At 39.5% G+C, this 18,804-nt stretch overlaps 1 protein-coding gene across 2 annotated transcripts in view; it reads left to right on the top strand.

Annotated features, from left to right (window-relative positions):
• The window catches only part of LOC126272019 (trehalase-like), a 302,042-nt gene that overhangs the window by 126,445 nt on the left and 156,793 nt on the right, over positions 1 to 18,804 (top strand). For both annotated transcript variants that reach the window (XM_049974513.1, XM_049974514.1), the window contains exon 3: positions 15,018 to 15,151. In XM_049974513.1, coding sequence (XP_049830470.1) covers positions 15,018 to 15,151 — 134 coding nt within the window. The remainder of the gene's footprint in view (positions 1 to 15,017; positions 15,152 to 18,804) is intronic.

Below are 18,804 nucleotides of genomic sequence, written 5' to 3'. Positions count from 1 at the left end.
CTGTCTACACCCCCCCCCCCCTCCAACGTCCCCCCTCCTCCCTTCATCCCCTGCCTGCCCAATAGGGCTCTAATAAAAGGGCAATGTAGGCACATGTATGTATTATCCTGCCGTGTTCTCCATAATTAATTTTTTCTTGCTGATTCACTGTAAAACTTCATTAATAACTTGTAACTGAAGTACAGATCACTATGAGGCTGTTGTTTTGTTTAGATCAACAACCCTGAAGCCGGTTTGATGCAGGATCACTTTCCAGCTTTCCTCCTCTTCATTTCAGCCCAGCTGCAACTGCTATATGCCACGTAATTAATGATCTGAAATGTGTACTCATACCTATGACTGCCCCTGCAGTTATTTCCCTCTATTTCTGCTTGCCAGGGGGTCTCGTATGAGATGTGGAGGAGGCCGTACCGGCGGCGATAGAAGGCACTGGGTGCACCAGACTGCAAATTGTTGCTCATGTCGGCACCAATGACTCCTGCCGTCTGGGTTCAGAGGTCATCCTCAGTTCGTACAGGCAGTTGGCGAAATTGGTGAAGGTGGAAAGACTCGCTCACAGGGTGGAATCAGAGCTAACCATTTGTAGTATCGTTCCCAGAACCGATTGTGGTCCTCTGGTTTGGAGCTGAGTGGAAGGCTTAAACCAGAGGCTCAGATGATTCTGCGGAGAGCTGGGGTGCAAATTTCTCGACCTCCGCTATTGGGTGGAGAAATGTAGGGTGCCCCTGAATAGGTCAGGCGTGCACTACACGCCGAAAACGGCTACAAGGGTAGCGGAGTACATGTGGAGTGCACATGAGGGCTTTTTAGGTTAGAGAATTCCCTCCCTAGGCCCGACAAGACGCCCCCTGAGACGCGGCAAGGTAGGAATAGGCAAAATGCAACAGGGAATAACAATATTAATGTGCTAATAGTAAACTGCAGGAGCATCTATAGAAAGGTCCCAGAACTGCTCTCATTAATAAACGGTCACAACGCCCATATAGTACTAGGGGCAGAATGTTGTCTGAAACCAGAAGTAAACAGTAATGAAATCCTAAACTCAGATGGGAATGTATACCGCAGAGACAGGCTGGACAGTGAAGGGGAGGCATGTTTATAGCTATAAGAAGTGCAATAATATCGAAGGAAAAAGACAGAGATCCGAATTGTGAAATACTTTGGGTGAAGGTCACGGTTAAACAAGCTCAGACATGGTAATTGGATGTCTCTATAGGCCCCCGGGCTCAGCAGCTGTTGTGGCTGAGCACCTGAAGCATAATTTGGAAAATATATCGAGTAGATTTCCCCACCATGTTATAGTTCTGGAAGGAGATTTTAATTTGCCGAATATAGGCTGGGAGACTCAAATGTTCATAACGGGCAGCAGGGAAAAAGAATCCAGTGAAATTTTTTAAAGAGCTTTATCTGAAAACTACCTTGAGCAGTTAAACAGAGAACCAACTTGTGGCGATAACAAATTAGACCTTCTGGTGACAAACAGACCCAGACTATTTGAATCAGTTAATGCAGAACATGGAATCAGTGATCATAAATAGAAATATTAAAAAAAAGGTAGGAAGATTTTTCTGTTTAGCAAAAGTGACAAAAAGCAGATTTCAAAGAACTTGATGGCTCAACACAAAAGTTTTGTCTCAAGTACAGATAGTGCTGAGGATTAGTGGACAAAGTTCATAACCATCGTACAATATGCGTTAGATGAGTATGTGCCAAGCAAGATCATAAGAGATGGAAAAGAGCCACCGTGGTACAACAACCGAGTTAGAAAACTGCTGCAGAAGCAAAGGGAACTTCACAGCAAACATAAACATATCCAAAGCCTTGCAGACAGACAAAAATTACGTGAAGCAAAATGTAGTGTGAGGAGAGCAACGTGTGGCGTTCAATGAATTCGAAAGTAAAGTTCTATGTACTGACTTGGCAGAAAATCCTAAGAAAGTTTGGTCCTATGTCAAAGCGGTAGGTGGATCAAAACAAAATGTCCAGACACTCTGTGACCAAAATGGTACTGAAACAGAGGATGACAGACTAAAAGCCAAAATACTAAATGTCTTCTTCCAAAACTGTTTCACAGAGGAAGACTGCACTGTAGCGCCTTCTCTAGATTGTCGCACAGATGACAAAATGGTAGATATAGAAATAGATGACAGAGGGATAGAGAAACAATTAAAATCGCTCAAAAGAGGAAAGGCCGCTGCACCTGATGGGATACCAGTTCGATTTTACACAGAGTACACAAAGGAACTTGCCCCCTTCTTGCAGTGGTGTACCGTAGGTCTCTAGAAGAGCGAAGCATTCCAAATGGAAAAGGGCACAGGTCATCCCTGTTTTCAAGAAGGGACGTCGAACAGATGTGCAGAACTATAGACCTATATCTCTAACGTCGATCAGTTGTAGAATTTTGGAACACATATTATGTTCGAGTATAATGACTTTCTGGAGACTAGAAATCTACTCTGTAGGAATCAGCACGGGTTACGAAAGAGGCGGTCGTGTGAAACCCAGCTCGTGCTATTCGCCCACGAGACTCAGATGTCCATAGACATGGGTTCACAGGTAGATGCCGTGTTTCTTGACTTCCGCTAGGCGTTTGACACAGTTCCCCACAGTCGTTTAATGAACAAAGTAAGAGCATACGGACTATCAGACCAATTGTGTGATTGGATTGAGGAGTTCCTAGATAACAGAATGCAGCATGTCATTTTCAATGGAGAGAAGTCTTCCGAAGTAAGAGTGATTTCAGGTGTGCTGCAGGGAAGTGTCATAGGACTGTTGCTATTCACAATATACATAAATGACCTGGTGGATGACATCGGAAGTTCACTGAGGCTTTTTGCAGATGATGCTGTGGTGTATCGAGAGGTTGCAACAATGAAAAATAGTACTGAAATGCAGGAGGATCTGCAGCGAATTAACGCATGGTGCAGGGAATGGTAATTGAATCTCAATGTAGACAGGTGTAATGTGCTGCAAATACATAGAAAGATAGATCCCTTATCATTTAGCTACAAAATAGCAGGTCAGCAACTGGAAGCAGTTAATTACATAAATTATCTGGAAGTACGCATTAGGAGTGATTTAAAATGGAATGATCATATAAAGTTGATTGTCGGTAAAGCAGATGCCAGACTGAGATTCATTGGAAGAATCCTAAGGAAATGCAATCTGAAAACAAAGGAAGTAGGTTACATTACACTTGTTCGCCCACTGCTTGAATACTGCTCAGCAGTGTGGGATCCGTACCAGATAGGGTTCATAGAAGATATAGAGAAGATACAATGGAGAGCAGTGCGCTTTGTTACAGGATCATTTAGTAATCGCGAAAGCGTTACGGAGATGATAGATAAACTCCAGTGGAAGACTCTGCAGGAGAGATGCTCAGTAGCTCCGTACGGCCTTTTGTTAAAGTTTCGAGAACATACCTTCACCGAAGAGTCAAGCAGTATATTGCTCCCTCCTACGTATATCTCGCGAAGAGACCATGAGGATAAAATCAGAAAGATTAGAGCCCACACAGAAGCATACCGACTATCCTTCTTTCCACGAACAATACAAGACTGGAATAGAAGAGAGAACCGATAGAGGTACTGAGGGTATCCTCTGCCACACACCGTCAGGTGGCTTGCGTAGTATGGATGTAGATGTAGACGTGCCACTCCTTTAAGTCAGTTTTCAGCAACAGCTCATGTCTAAATATCTTTGATTCACTATGTTCTTCAAAATTCATTTTTTCTTCTTAATTCACTGTATAACTTCTTCATTAATAACGTAACTAATCCATTGCATTTTCATCAGTCTCCTTTAATGACACATTTCAAAAATTTTCAAATTACTTCATTTCAGTGTTTCTAGTTGCCCATGTTTTTTATCTGATAACATTTTGTGAATCTCTTTCTGATCTGAACACATATAATTTTGGCTCATAACAGCTATTTCTTGTGAAATCCCTGCCATTAGTGATTTCTTAGCTCTTTCTTCTTATTTATATCTTATTTCTTATTCTTTCTTATTTCTTATTCTTATCCATTTCTTCTTTATTCTTATTTATCTATTCTAATTACAAAGCAGAATTATTCATTTACCTCTTCAAGTGTTCCACATTCAAGTTTAAAATTTGACCTGCTATGCCCACCATTGTTTCAGTTCCTTTTATAATCACAAGCTATCACTCGGTCTACCACCTGACTCAGTTTCCATTCATGTTTGGCAAGTACTGCTATGTAATCAGTAATCCATATAATTCTGATTTGTACTCTCTCAGACAAAGACTTCCCACATAGAGGCAGTCTTCCAATTCCCTCATTGTCTCTTCTATTTGTAGACTCAATATTAGTGGTGCCACTCATCAGTGTTGCCTATCACCTTTCCTGATTTTGCAGTCAGTGCTGACTATTTCACTCTGCTTCACATATTCATATTAAGAAAATGGATTACCCCTACACTCCTGTACCTGACAACATATTGCCTGAGAACGCCGAACACTTTATTCCATATCATATTATAAGAGCCTTCTCCAAATCTATCATGTAATATAATAAAAGCCTTCTCCAAATCTATGAATCTGCAGCCCCCCACCATCTAATCACCTGACTGCACACACCTGCCCTGACCTCTCTCTCCACCTCGTCCCTTCGCACTCCGCAGCAACACCTCATTGTCCACCACCCTACTATTTGACGACATTCCATTACCATTATTTTACTTTTGTTGACATTTGTCTTCCAATTTCTTTTCATAACATTATCCACCCCATTCATATGTCCTTCCAAACCCGTTGTCATATCATGAAAGAACGACAATGTCATCAGCACACTACAAAGTTTAATCTGTTCTCCCTGAACTTTAATTCCCCCGTTTTCAAAGTTTTCCTTTTTTTTCTTCACTGATTACTCATTTCAAAGACTTGATATCAGAGATAGGCTACAAATCTGTCCCATTCTCTTCTAAACCACTGTTCCCCTTTCAAGTCTTTTGACTCTTGTAACTGTGGTTTAGTTTCTGTACAACCTGTAAATAACCTTCTTCTCTCTGCATTTTATCCCTGCCACCTTCAGAATTTCAAAGAGTGTAGTCAGATGACTGTTGTCAAATACTTTCTGTAAATCCACAAATGTTATGAATATTTTGCATGACTTATTGAAGTTTGGTAATACTCATGCCTGTTAGCACCTCTATCTTTGAAAGTGGAAATTTGAGGATATTTTGTCAGTCTCATATATCTTACACACCAGGTGGAAAAATTTTGTTTTGGCTGGCTCTTCTACAGATCTAGCATTTTCTAAGGGAATTTCATCCATTACCAGTGAACTTGTTTTCACTTAAGACTTTCAGTGTTCCATCAAGACCTTCTCTCATCTCATCTACAGCTTCTATTCTCTTTCTAAAATATCACTTGCCAGCTAGTTTCCCTTATATAGACCCTCTGTATGTTCCTTCCAATTTTCAACTTTCCTTTCTTTGCTTGCCATTTGAAATCCTGATATGCATACATCTGTACCCAAAGGTCTGTGCATGCTTCTACAGCCTTACATTTGTCCTCCAGACATTCCTACTCAATCATTTTGCACTTTCTGTCAAACTCATTTTTTAGACAGCTGCATTCCCTATTGACAATTTCATTTGCTGCATTTTTGTATTTCCTCCTTTCATGAATTGAAGTCAATATCTCTGGTGTCATTCTAGGATTTCTACTACGTCTTGCTTTTTTGCAGATGTGGTCCTTTGCTGCCCTCCCTATTTCCTCTGTCTAAGCTACCCATTTATCTGCTATTGTTGTAGTCCAATGGTATCTAATGTTCCCCCTAAAATTATCAACAATCTCTGGTTACCTCAGTTTATCCAGATCCTATCTCAGTTTTCCACCATTTTCAAATTTGTTGAGTTTGAATCTGGAGTATATAACCAATAAATTATGGTCAGAGTCAACATCTGCCTCTGGAAATGTCTTATAGTTTAAAATCTGCCCTCAGAATATGTCTTACGATTATGTAATCAATCCAAAGCCTTCTGGTGTCCCCAGATCTCTTCCGCGTATAACTTCCTTCATGAATCTTAAACCAAATGTTTGTGATGACTAAATTATGCTCTGTGCAAAATTCTACCAGGTTGTTTTCTCATTCATTCCTTTACTTCAGTCCATGTTGTTCTGCTATTTTTTCTTCTCTTCCTTTTCCTACTGCTGAACTCTAGAGACCCATCACAAATAAATTTTCATTGACTTGTACAGCTGTGATAGGTGTTGAATTAGTGCCTATCTTGGCTCTGATAAAGCATCAACTATGTTCCTCATAGCAGCTTCCCCACAATCCCATTTTCTTATCCATTACTAAGCCTGCTCCTGCATTTTCCCTATTTGATTATGTGTTGATAAACCTCTACCCACCTGACCTGAAGTCCAGTTCTTCCTGCCACCATATTTAGCTAATTCCCACAATATTTAACTTTCACCTATCCACTCCTCTAAACTACTCACACAATTACTGGATCTAACATTTCACACTATGGCCCATGACATGCCAGTTTTGTTTATACTGATGACAATGTGCTCCTGAGTTGTTCCAGGCATCAAAATAGTAGACTATTTTACCTAGGTAGATGCCATACAGTAGAGTTGTATGTGCTTGGTAAAAAAGATAACCACTATAGTTTCTACTTGCTTTCAGCTACTGAAAAGGCTGCTGCTCTCTTCAGGAACTGTGGGTTAGTCTGATCTCTCCACATATACCTCTCCATTGTGGTTGCACCTGCACCTACAATACACCTATCTACATCACCACAGTATGCAAGCCACCTCTCCTTGGCAATTTCCATAGTTCATGGTTGCAAAAATACTTACAAGCTAAAATACAAGGTGCCCCACTTGAAAGAGGCTCCACAATCATTTGTAGTAATGCCGCAGAAATTCCGCCATGTAACTGCTGAATCCGGCCTAGTAGTCAACTATGGGAAATTTAGGAAACGTGCTTTCTCGGATTGCTAGACAACATTCAAACAAATCAGATTAATGAGTTTTTATTACAGTAAGGCAAATGACAATACTTAACTTTGAGAAGTACGTAGATATGTTGCAAGCAAAGAGTGACATGTAAAATGAGAAATCTCTTCAGTAAATACAATTCCTAATACAAGTGAAGTAGTATAGTTGGCACTTCTATTGAGGTCACTACTCTTGAAGCTTCTGGGCTGTGGCCAATCGGGTATGGCACTTACATTTTCTTTGCATAGGGGCCACTGCTGTTGCATTGTTGTCCTGGGGAGAGGTCGGTCAATGTGCAACTGGCTGATGTCTCCTTCACACCCGTCTCTGCTCTCTTGTTCCTGACTGGTGTACCTGTACTTTACTTTATGCCATAACAGCAACTGCAACTGCAAAATTGTCTGACACAACAGTGTGTTTCCTTACATTGCTTTGACAGGAGCTCAGTGTTCAATGTATCAATATCCTGTCAAAGAGAACATTTCTTGTGAAACAATATTGGATTACTGGTTCCATTAAGATATGTTAGCGAATGTTTGTTGAATCATGTGGTGACCGCCATATACCATCTAAATGGTGCATACAAGAATTATTGAATGAGATGGGGAGCAGTGTAATGGTGTTGTATGCTCATAATGGGGGGTTTTGGCATCAAACAGTGATTGTTGCTCTCTCCTGCAAGTCTGTTCGATGTTTATCTCAGGAATGTGGAATGTCATGGAGCACATTGAGAGAGCTGTGAAGAAAAGCTGATATTTATGCATAAAAGGTTACAGTTGTTCATGAATTGAATTTCAATGTTGAAGACAAATGCATTATGTTTTGCCACTGGTTTCAGCAATTTATTACTCATGGGTCAGAAATATTGCAGCACAGGTGGTTCAGTGATTTGCATGGTTCCACCTCTCTCTACTCTCAGAATACATATTTGTGGTGTAATAAAAATCCACATGCACTGGTGGAGCAACCCATGCATTCACAAAAGACTGGTGTGTTCTGTCCAATATCACAGTGTGTTTTTTTGTCTACTACGAAAAGTTTAGTTTACATCAAAATGTTTTCAGCAATTTGTGAACCAGTTGAACAATGAAGAACTTAGCCTCAGTTGGTACCATGAGGATAGTGCCATGTGCCACACATCTTGAGTGACCGTGTTTGAGGTTGAATCATTTTTCCCCAACAGAGTGATTTCAAAAGATCACCTGATTTAACATTACCTGGTGTTTTCCTATGAGGTGGCCTAAAAGGCAAGGTCTACAGGAACAAACCACACAACTTGGAAGATTTATGAGGGGACACCCTCTGCCTATGCACATTCATCCTAACTGATAACTTGGTGGTGGTCATGATAATGTAAAAGGTCAAACAGTGTTTACATGACAGCTGGTACATGAATTCTTGTTTCACAGGGTTCTCTCCCTTTGATTGTATATATTTTGCCAGTTATAGGTCTGGTACAGGGGTTGATAGAAGGGTGTGGGGTGCAAGTCTACAATGGGGATGATCACAGCGATACAGGCAGTAGGGTAGGGAAATGGGTGCAGAAGAAGCACAGGATCTGACAAGGATATTTCAGAGATTGGAGGGCAACAAAAAGCTATTCTAGGTGTGGTGGGCAAAATGTGAGACAGAACAGACCTCATTTCAGGGAACGATTTTTTTGTAAAGATAGCCATGCAAAAAAGCTGATTAATACTTTCAAGTCCCGTATAGTACTGAGTGACAAGAGTTGTTGTACTAAGTTGTGCTTTGTAGGGATCAGCAGTATGAGGACTGGATGTTATGGCCCAGGAAATCTGCTTTTGAACTAGGCTGATGAGGTAACTATGTCCAGTGAACTTCTTCAATGTCCTCCAATCAGTATCAGTCCTATCTTGGATATTGTGTCACTTACACAACTCTCCAGTCTTTAAGTACAGATCTTTCAATGACTGACTAGTTATATATGATTGCAACATATGGAGTTATTGTATCAGCATTGGGACTGGAGGCCTCACCTTTATTAAGTGATTTAAGTTGCTTTGCCACACCTAGGATCTCTACTCTTAAGTTACTCATCAAACAATGGAAAATCCAGGATGGAATGTAACAATATTAGAGAAGGAAAGTTGCCACTCACCATATAGCAGAGATGCTGATTTGCAATAGGCACATCACTATAGGCCTACTGCCACTCAGCATTTCCTCTAATCGGTGAGTGGCAACTTTCATTCTCTAATATTGTTTAAGTTACTCATGTTAGCAGTTACTCTTGATTCATATTTTGGAACACTTACTTTGCCTTCTATGGTGAAGGAATTTCAGAAAACCATATTAAGCAACTCCACTTTAATGGCACAGGCATCAGTAAAATCACCATTGCTACCACATGGTGAAGGTATCGATTGTGTCTTTCCACTGGTGTACTTTACACATGACTGGAGACGCTTTGGATTTTATGCCAGATTTCAAGACAGAATTGCTTTGTGGAAAGTATTAAAAGCATCTCTCATTGCAGTTCTTGCTAAATTTTGAGCTTGTGTAACACTTTGCCAATTTTGATGCTTTTGCACTGTTTTAAATTTGGCATGTCTTTTTTGTTGTTTTTGCAACAATGTTCTGACCTATGTGATTTTGCACTCCCTATATTATTCCAAATTATGATGCAGTGTTCCTTCAGACTTGCATGGATGTCTGAAGGAACAAGAACTGTGGTGACTAAAGCCGTTATGAAATACTCAAAATGTATTCATAGTTCTGAATATAGACTACCATCAGCTGTAGAATGGAATGACAACAATGAAAATTAGTACGGAAACAAGACTCAGACCTACTGGGTGAGGTGGCACAGTGGCTAGCACACTGAACTCACATTCAGGAGAATGACGGTTCAATCCCATGTCCAGCTATCCTGATTTAGGTATCCCGTGATTTCCCTAAATAACTCCAGGCAAATGCCAGGATGGTTCCTTTGAAAGGGCACAGCCGACTAACTGCCCCATCCTTCCCTAGTCTGAATTGATCGATGACCTCACTGTCTGGCCTCCTTCCCCCGAACAACCCAACCCAGGAATCAAACCCAAGTTTCTCAATTATCGTAGCAGCTCCCTCACCAGTAGGCTATCTGAGCAAGACTCACAGCCAGACTCAAACTTCCATATGTTGTCAACTATGTTTCTACAACCTAAACTCATACATCCGTTATGCATATAACTGTACAGGGGAGACACACCACTTGAAGGTCACTTGCTTGGTATCAGCAGATAAATTGGATGTTGTAGTGCATATTACTCCAAATTAGGATGCAATGTTCCTTTGGAGATGCATGAATAATAATAACACAATCACTGTAATATTGTGTTTATCTGCTGACACTGGGCAAGCAACTTTCAAGTAAAATGTCCCCCCCCCCTCTCCCCCTGTATGGGAATATACATAATGGATGTACATGTACAGGTTGTAGACACACTGTTGATGACATATGGAAGTTTAGATCTAGTAATGAGTCATGCTGGGATAACTTAATGGTTGGGCAACCACTTGTGACAGGCAGGAAATCCGGGTTTGATTCCTGGTCCAGCACAAATTTCAATAATCGTCTTTCCATTATACAACTGATGGTTGTCCATTTTCAAAACTGAGAATACATTTCATGTCTTCTGACCTGTTGTGTTCCATGGGGATCAGTGCTATCTCTGTTATTTTATTTGGTGTTTGCCTCTCAATTACTATTGGTACTGTTTCTTTGAAGATAAACTGCATCTCATCTACACTTACGTATTCAGATGGAAAGGAGTGGAGTCTGTCTTTCAGAAAGGTCTCAAGCAACTTTTTTATCTGCTTTTTTAAATAGATGTATTTTACATTTATTTTTGGAAGGTTCCGATGTTAAGGTATTCAGTCTTGCTACAAAATCTTGTGGTCACTAATCCCTCTGTCCATAATTCTGCTCCCTATTTGTTCACAAATATTTGTTGCTAAGAAGTGAATTATGTTTTCACAAACATTTGAACTTCAAGTGCACTCCTGATCTAACTGTTCAAAATTATTTTCTGAGAACACATTCAGAATGATTTCAGATGACATTTTGGGCCTATCTCCAACTCTAAATGTGTATTTTTGCAACATATTGAGGGTAGATTGAAGTCACCACTAAACTATACCTGTAAGAGTGGGGTACCTATTTGAAATGAGACTCAAGCTTTCTTTGAACTGTTTGTGAACTGTATCATCTGAGTCAGAGGGTTGGTAAAAGGAAGCAAATATTAATTTATTCCAGTTGTCAAGTATAAACTCTATCAGTACTAACTCACAAGAACTATATATTTGAGGTTTATCATTTTTTTTTTATTTAGTCCTTCAAATCCTATATGTATGGAATATAAATAAGAATATTGGACATTTTTAGGTATTTACAAGATAAAATACAGTTTGTATTGCAATCCTAAAGACTAAATATTGAAGTAATTTAGCAAAGATTCATACATACATCAAACATTACAGGCAACATACAAAGTAGAATATTAATAATACATCTTTACTTTTGTTGTTTGGCTTTTATATATTCTGTCAGGCTATAAAAGTAATGATCAGTTAAATATGCCTTTACTTCACCCTTAAAACTATAGAGTTTACCTATTGATTTAATATGGTTATGTAGATTATTGAAAATCTTTATCCCAGTATGTAGTGTGCCTTTTTGGCACAATGATGTTCTCGCCCGTTTCATATGAAGGTCAGATTTTTGCCTTGTATTGTGTGCATGTATATCTTCATATTTTGATTTTATTACAAGGTAAACTGATTCTGACAGCAATAAACACTCCACCACATACTCTATTTAATCTGTCCTTTCTGAACACAGTGAAGTCCTTTGTAAAATTTTCAGATGAACTTATTTCCAGCCTTAGTCAGCTTTCCATGCCTATGACAATTTGAGTTTCAGTGCTTTCTGTTAGCACTTTGAGCTCTGGTTATTTTGAAACTCAGCTTATGACAATTTACAACTACAGTACTGATTATGTTTAGGTTTGTAGTGGGAGTGGGACAGAGTCAGATTTCAGATGATCTATAAATGGTTGGTGACTTTAAGATAGGAGGGAAGTCTCTGAACTGTAGCTTGCAGGTGTTGATCACTAAGGCAGATGTACACCAAGGTGACAAAAGTCATGTAATAGTCATATGCACATAGGCTGTAGTATTATGCACATAAGGTATAAAAGGGCAGTGCATTGGCATAATGGTCATTTGTACTCAGTTGAGTCATGTGAAAATAATTCCAACATCATTATGGCCACACAATGGGAATTAACAGACTTTTAATATGGAATAATAGTTGGAGCTAGATGCATCAGACATTTCATTTCAGAAATCATTAGGGAATTTAATATTCTGAGATCCACTCTATCAAGTGTATGCCAAGAATATCAAATTTCAGACATTACCTCTCACATAACAATCAAGAGCAGCAATGTTCATGCAGAGTTTTCATCACTGACAGACAAACAACACTTTGTGAAATAACCACAGAAATTGGTGTGGGACATATGGCAAACACATTCATTAGGTCATTGTGGTGAAATTTGGCATTAATGGGTTATAGCATTAGATAACTGATGCTATTGCCTTTGCTAACAGCACAACATCACACATAGTGCCTCTCTTGGGCTCATGACCATATTAGTTGGAACCTAGAGGACTGGAAAAATGAGGCTTGGTTGGATGAATTGCAATTTCAGTTGGTAAGAGCTGAAGGTATGGTTCGGTGTGGTGCACACCCCACGAAGCTATGAACCCTAACTGTCAAGAGGGCACTGTGCATGATAGTAGAGGCTCCATAATGGTATGGACTGTATTTACATGGAATGGACTGGGTCCTTTGGTCCAACTGAACCTATTGTTGAGTGGAAATAGTTATGTGTGGCTACTTGAAGACCATTGTGCATCCATTAATGGATTTCATGTTCTCAAAAAAACAGTGGAATTTTTATGGAAAACAATGTGCCATGTCACTGGGTCACAATTGTTCATGGGTGGTTTGAAGAACATTTTGGACAATTAGAGGGGATGATTTGGCCAGTCAGAGTGCCCAACATGAATCCCATCAAACATTGCTGGAACATAATCAATTAGCACAAAGTCCTACATTGGCAACATTTTTGGAGTTACATACAGCTACAGCGGCAAATTGGCTCAATATTTCTGGGGTGAACTTCCAACAACTTGTTGAATCTGACATGATATTAGAAGATATCTCTTTACTTTTGTCGTCTCAGTATGCATTTCATGGATGCTTTGAAACCAGAAACTATGAGACAGCCAGGGTGACTGGGTTTGTGGACCTTACAGAGAAAGTAAAACGTGGGGGTGTGTGGTTTTGACGAGGTAAGAAGTTCTATGCATTTAGTTGTTAGACCTTGTGAGGGGCCCACGTTTTGAGGAGGGACTGTAGGACACTTTGTATTGCAGGGCAGCATCTTGATGCAGATGCTGTATGCAAGGGTGTTAGACAGCTGGCATAGACCAATCAAGAATGATAGTAGTAGATCTCTTGTCTACTGGGAGGATAATGATGGAGTTATCCCTATTTAGGGAACAAAGGTCCTGGAGTTGTACAGATCTTACGATCCCTCTGCACTCACTATCTCACCCTATGGCTCCTACCACTGTGAATTGCCACTTACCACATGCACCCTTCTATCACCACATGTACCAGCACTATAACTGGCAAAACTTATACAATCAAACGGAGAGACACCTGTGAAACAACAAATGTTGTGTACCAGCTGTCATGTTAACCCTGTTTGGCCTTTTACATTGACATGACTATCACCAAGTTCTCAGTTAGAATGTACACCCATAGGCAGAGGGTGTATACTGGCAACACACAATATCCTGTTGCTCTACAACATGACAATCATGACCTTGGTGCATGTTTCATCACATGTATCATCTGGTTTCTTCCTCCAAACAGCAGTTTACAGCACGTCCTTGGTTGTTGTCACCCACCTGGTCTTAATATATGTTAATGTCTTTGGTCTAAGTGATCCTTCTGAGTAACTATTACTTTCTTCACTCTCTTTTAGTTTTATATATATTTTACTTTATAGCATGACTGTTTTTCTCCATCTCTGATCTCTATCACATAAAATGCACTTAGCTCTCTACTCTTATTAACTCATTCACCATGTCTTGTCAGTAATCTCTGCCTTGTGTATTATGCTATCTTCCACTTTTAGTCTCTCAGGTTTTCAAATATCATCCAGTGCAGACTCTTACAATCAGTCTTTCCTTTTCATCCTGTCCAGTAAGAGAGTTACTGACCCAGTGTTCTGGGCAACTTTTCTGAACTGTCCCCATTTCCTATGCCTCAACAGTCATTCTCCTTTATTCTTCTTCTTGTTCTTTCAACCCTTTTGCCAGAGGAAGGAGTCACTGACTCCAAAAGTGTGTAGATTTCAATATCTTTATTTATGTGTTCTGCTGGCCCTTGGTTAGTAGATTTTTTTATCTGATCATGTTAATAAGCACTTAAGAATAAATTGCAGAGTAGTCATTGAGGTGTAGATGTAGAAAGAATTGTTTCTCAAAAATACTAAGCTGAGAAACATAGCCCACATAAATCATGATACTGTACAGAAGAACTTAGCTTTCCAAGTCTTATTAGCGCATGCAGTGTTTTGTCAGTAATTTCTGCCCTGATTATTGCTGTATTTTTCAACTTTAAGCTCTCATGTTTTCAAATGTTCTATGGTGCAGCCCCAATGATCAGTCTTCTTTCTAATCCCATCTGTTAAGTCTCCCCTGAACCAACTTTTCCAAATGCTCCCCAATTCCTACACCTTTTCTTCATCCCATGTTTTGCCCCTTCAATCCTTCTGCTAGAAAGAGGAGCCACTGGCTTCAAAGCTTGCAAATTTCAATATCTTTGTATGAGTGTTCTTCTGCCACCACTCAGTGAGTACATTTCTTTATCTACCAAATTACATTATATTTTCAAAACTGATTATTTTTATTGACATATTAGTGTATTCAGTTATGCATGTTGAATATTTTTTTCCAGAGATGATATTGAGACAGCACAGTATGCATCAACAAATGAAGCACGTGAAAATATATACCACCAAATAAAATCAGGAGCTGAGTCCGGATGGGATTTTTCTGGACGATGGTTCATTAAAGACAAAACCAATGCTGGTAAACAATAATTATTATGCTTTGTTGATTCTCTAAAGCTGACTGAAATAATTAAACATTTGTCATTTCTTACATCCACTAACCGAAATTCCTTATATAACAACAATGGAAATACCTGGATGGAATAATATCTAAAATAGGGGAAAGGCAGCCACTCAGCTACAGTTGATTGTTGTGAGCAGTTGCCTGGGTAGCTAAAGGTGGGGAGGGGTAGGAAAGGACACATGAGGTGATGAGGTGAGGCAGTTTTTTTGACAGATGATACAATGGCTGTGTAACAAGATAAATAGAGTTCAGAGGATAGAACATATAAGAGCTAGTGAGAGGGACAGGAGAAAAGGAGACAAAGGAAGAAATGAAGGTGTAAACAGGGAGGGAATAGAAAAAAAGAAACGGCATCCATACGGGATGGAGGAGGAAGAATGGAAAGACAGTTTTTGATACCATTAATTATTTTTTATATTACAAAACTCATTTAGAAGAAAATCAACTATGAATGAAACTGTATAAAAAACAGAGAAAATCAAGTACAAAATTAACATAAATAATGATGATAGGTTAGCGAGATATATGAGAAAGAGTGAATTTGTGTGGTGTGTGAGTGTGAGTGTGTGTGTGTGTGTGTGTGTGTGTGTGAGAGAGAGAGAGAGAGAGAGAGAGAGACAGAGAGAGAGAGAGAGAGAGAGAGAGGTGTGCCTTAACTGTCAAGCAGGCATGCCATTTTACATAACACAAGTGGGTGTGCAGCATACTTTGTACATATGTAAATAATAGCTGTTTCAATGTTACCATGGTAAGCATGTATGCGCAAAATTACAGTTTAATGTTAGTTTATGTTGTGGTTGGCAGGAGAGCCAACCGTATGGTTAAAGGAAGCCGATATGCATGTGTTTTAGCTCACGCAGGCTGGCGTGAGGTCTGGAACATGACAAGGGAATTAGAAGTGAGAAAAACAGATGTAGCTGGTGGAATACTTAACTTTAATACATTAATGATGGATGTCGCTCTTTATGGTACATGATTCACAATATCAATGGTACGGATACTGGCGCCTTGCTACGCCGTAGCAAATAACGTAGCTGAAGGCTATGCTAACTATTGTCTCGGCAAATGAGAGCGTAATATGTCAGTGAACCATCACTAGCAGAAGGCTATGCTAACTATCGTCTCGGCAAATGAGAGCGTAATTTGTCAGTGAACGATCACTAGCAAAGTCAGCTGTACAACTGGGTGAGTGCTAGTGAGTCTCTCTAGACCGGCCGTGTGGCGGCGCTCGGTCTGCAATCATTGATAGTGGCGACACGCGGGTCTGACATATACTACCGGACCGCGGCCGATTTAAAGGCTACCACCTAGCAAGTGTGGTGCCTGGTGGCGACACCACAGTTTAATTAGAGAACGATAAAATGAACTTACATAATATGAGCTTAAGAACTATTTGTTTAAATAATACTGCAATTAACTTTCATTATATTTCTCTCTTGCCATGGACAGGTATTACCCTACAGTAATAACCCACTCAAAGCGTTAACCAGTGTAATTGTATCAGATACCAGCCAACTGCATATCTGATTACTAATTATCTTGTAGGAACTATATACTGAAAAGGAAATATTAAATGAGAGATATAATTCCAGAGAATCAGAAAACAAGGCTTGTGGAGAGGCGCTGGGACATTGTTTGGCACATAATGAACAATTTGCACAAGAAACACAAATGAAGTGTTTTGAACATCAAAACTACAAATCTAGAGAACTTAAACTTCCATTCATATATGTCAAACACATCACACGGACAAAATGATCAAAAAATTCTGCAGATTAATATGATTGATATTCTGCTTATTTGTAAAGCTTGGCATAAACATAACGCAAGAGCAGAAAGTCAATTACTTTGAAAAATCTGCACAGTAATGTATGGGTAGAATGGTCATGGTTAGGAAATGAATCAGGAAAAAGACCAAATCAAGAATCTCTTAACAAAGCACTGATAGCTGTAATGCAGGGTTTCAAAACTCATAACACTACAAATATGTAGAAGTACACTCAGTCACATGAAGCTGATAAGAAAGACTCAACACTGCTAGGAGGAGCAATTCTTAGAAACAAAACCTTTACAGTTCATTAACAATAAACCAGTAGCACTCTCCTCATAGGCATCTGCAAGGGGGCCCTGAGGAGGCAGTTGACACCCAACCCCAATTCCCCCAACTCAGACAATACCTCTCCCTGGAATCTGGAGTACAGTGTTCTGAAACTCAGCAGTTCATTTACAGGCTGTCAATTACTGAATTATATGAAATAAAATTGGTGTAACTTCTGAACGGTTTTGGTTAGGATGTTGAAACTGGACAGTTGGCCATGGGGAATGATGGGAATTGGTATGCACATGCATGGTTTGGTTTAGTGATGAAGCCCACTTTCATTTGTATGGGTCCATTAATAAGCAAAAATGGTGCATTTTAGGGATTGAGAATCCAAATTTCACCATAGAGAAGACTCTTCACCCGCAACAGGTGACTGTGTGGTGTGATATGTCCAGTCATGGATTAACCTGTACAATATTACTTGGTGACTACTGAATGGTATGTGAAGGTTTTGGAGGGTGATTTTATCCCCATTATCCAAAGTGACCCTGATTTCAACAAGATGTTGTTCATGTAAGACAGAGCTTGAACCCACTGAAGCAGGAGAGTGTTTGTTTGATGTCCTGGAGGAGCTCTTTGAGGAATGCATTCTGGCTCTGGGTTATCCAGAGGCCACTGGCATGGGCCTTGATTGGCTGCCATATTCTCCGGATCTGAACACTAGCAACTCATTTTTGTGAGCCTATGTTAAAGACAACGTGTACAGCAGTAACTCCAAAGCCACTGCTGAGCTGAAAACAGCCATTCAGGAAGTCACTAACAGCATCAATGTTCCAGTACTTCAGTGGGTTAAGCAGAAATTCAATATTCATGTGCACCACATTGTCACCAATGATGGCAGGCATATCTGAATATCTGTAGTGATGTTAAATGTTGAATAAAGTGTGTATGCACTGTAGGTTGTAACTAATTTACATTTTGTTGGATGTGAGGTATGCCAGTTATACAAAACACCATTTTTTCTCAGTAGCCAAACATGTTTCAGCACCACTGTGTCATCAGCAGTGGGTTTTTGTTTTTATTTACTCTGTAATGTGAACATTTTTGTTGAATGATTATACAATTATGTGCATCTTTAGTTCAAACAATAGCTCTTTTCTTTTTGTAAATACCTTTACATTTAGTGTGCATGAATTTTCTGGATCACTTGTGTGTTAATTACTACAGGAACTTGTCATCTGCGAGCAAACAATGTTGTTGAGAAAGTTTTTGCTGGCTGTTAACCTATCTTCTACAACGTAATTTAGTTTGTCACAATATTTTCACATCTATATTTGTTTTTACTTACATTTATGTGTGGCAAGCAATTCCATCCTCCATATCATGCTGAGGTCTTGCAATGCACATGTAACTATAACAAGTATTTTCTGCAAATAACATAGTAAAACACAGTGTGATTGTGGTTTGTTGTGTGTTCCAGCCCAGTGGCCCCCTATCTAACATATTCACGAACAACCAGCAGATCATGATCTTTAGACACATAGTAAAACCAAAAAGCTACAAAGTT

This window comes from Schistocerca gregaria, chromosome 5, assembly GCF_023897955.1.
Source record: "Schistocerca gregaria isolate iqSchGreg1 chromosome 5, iqSchGreg1.2, whole genome shotgun sequence".
Taxonomy (NCBI): Eukaryota; Metazoa; Arthropoda; class Insecta; order Orthoptera; family Acrididae; genus Schistocerca; species Schistocerca gregaria.
The sequence above is the reverse complement of the archived record's forward strand: the minus strand, read 5'-3'. Positions and strand labels throughout refer to the sequence as shown.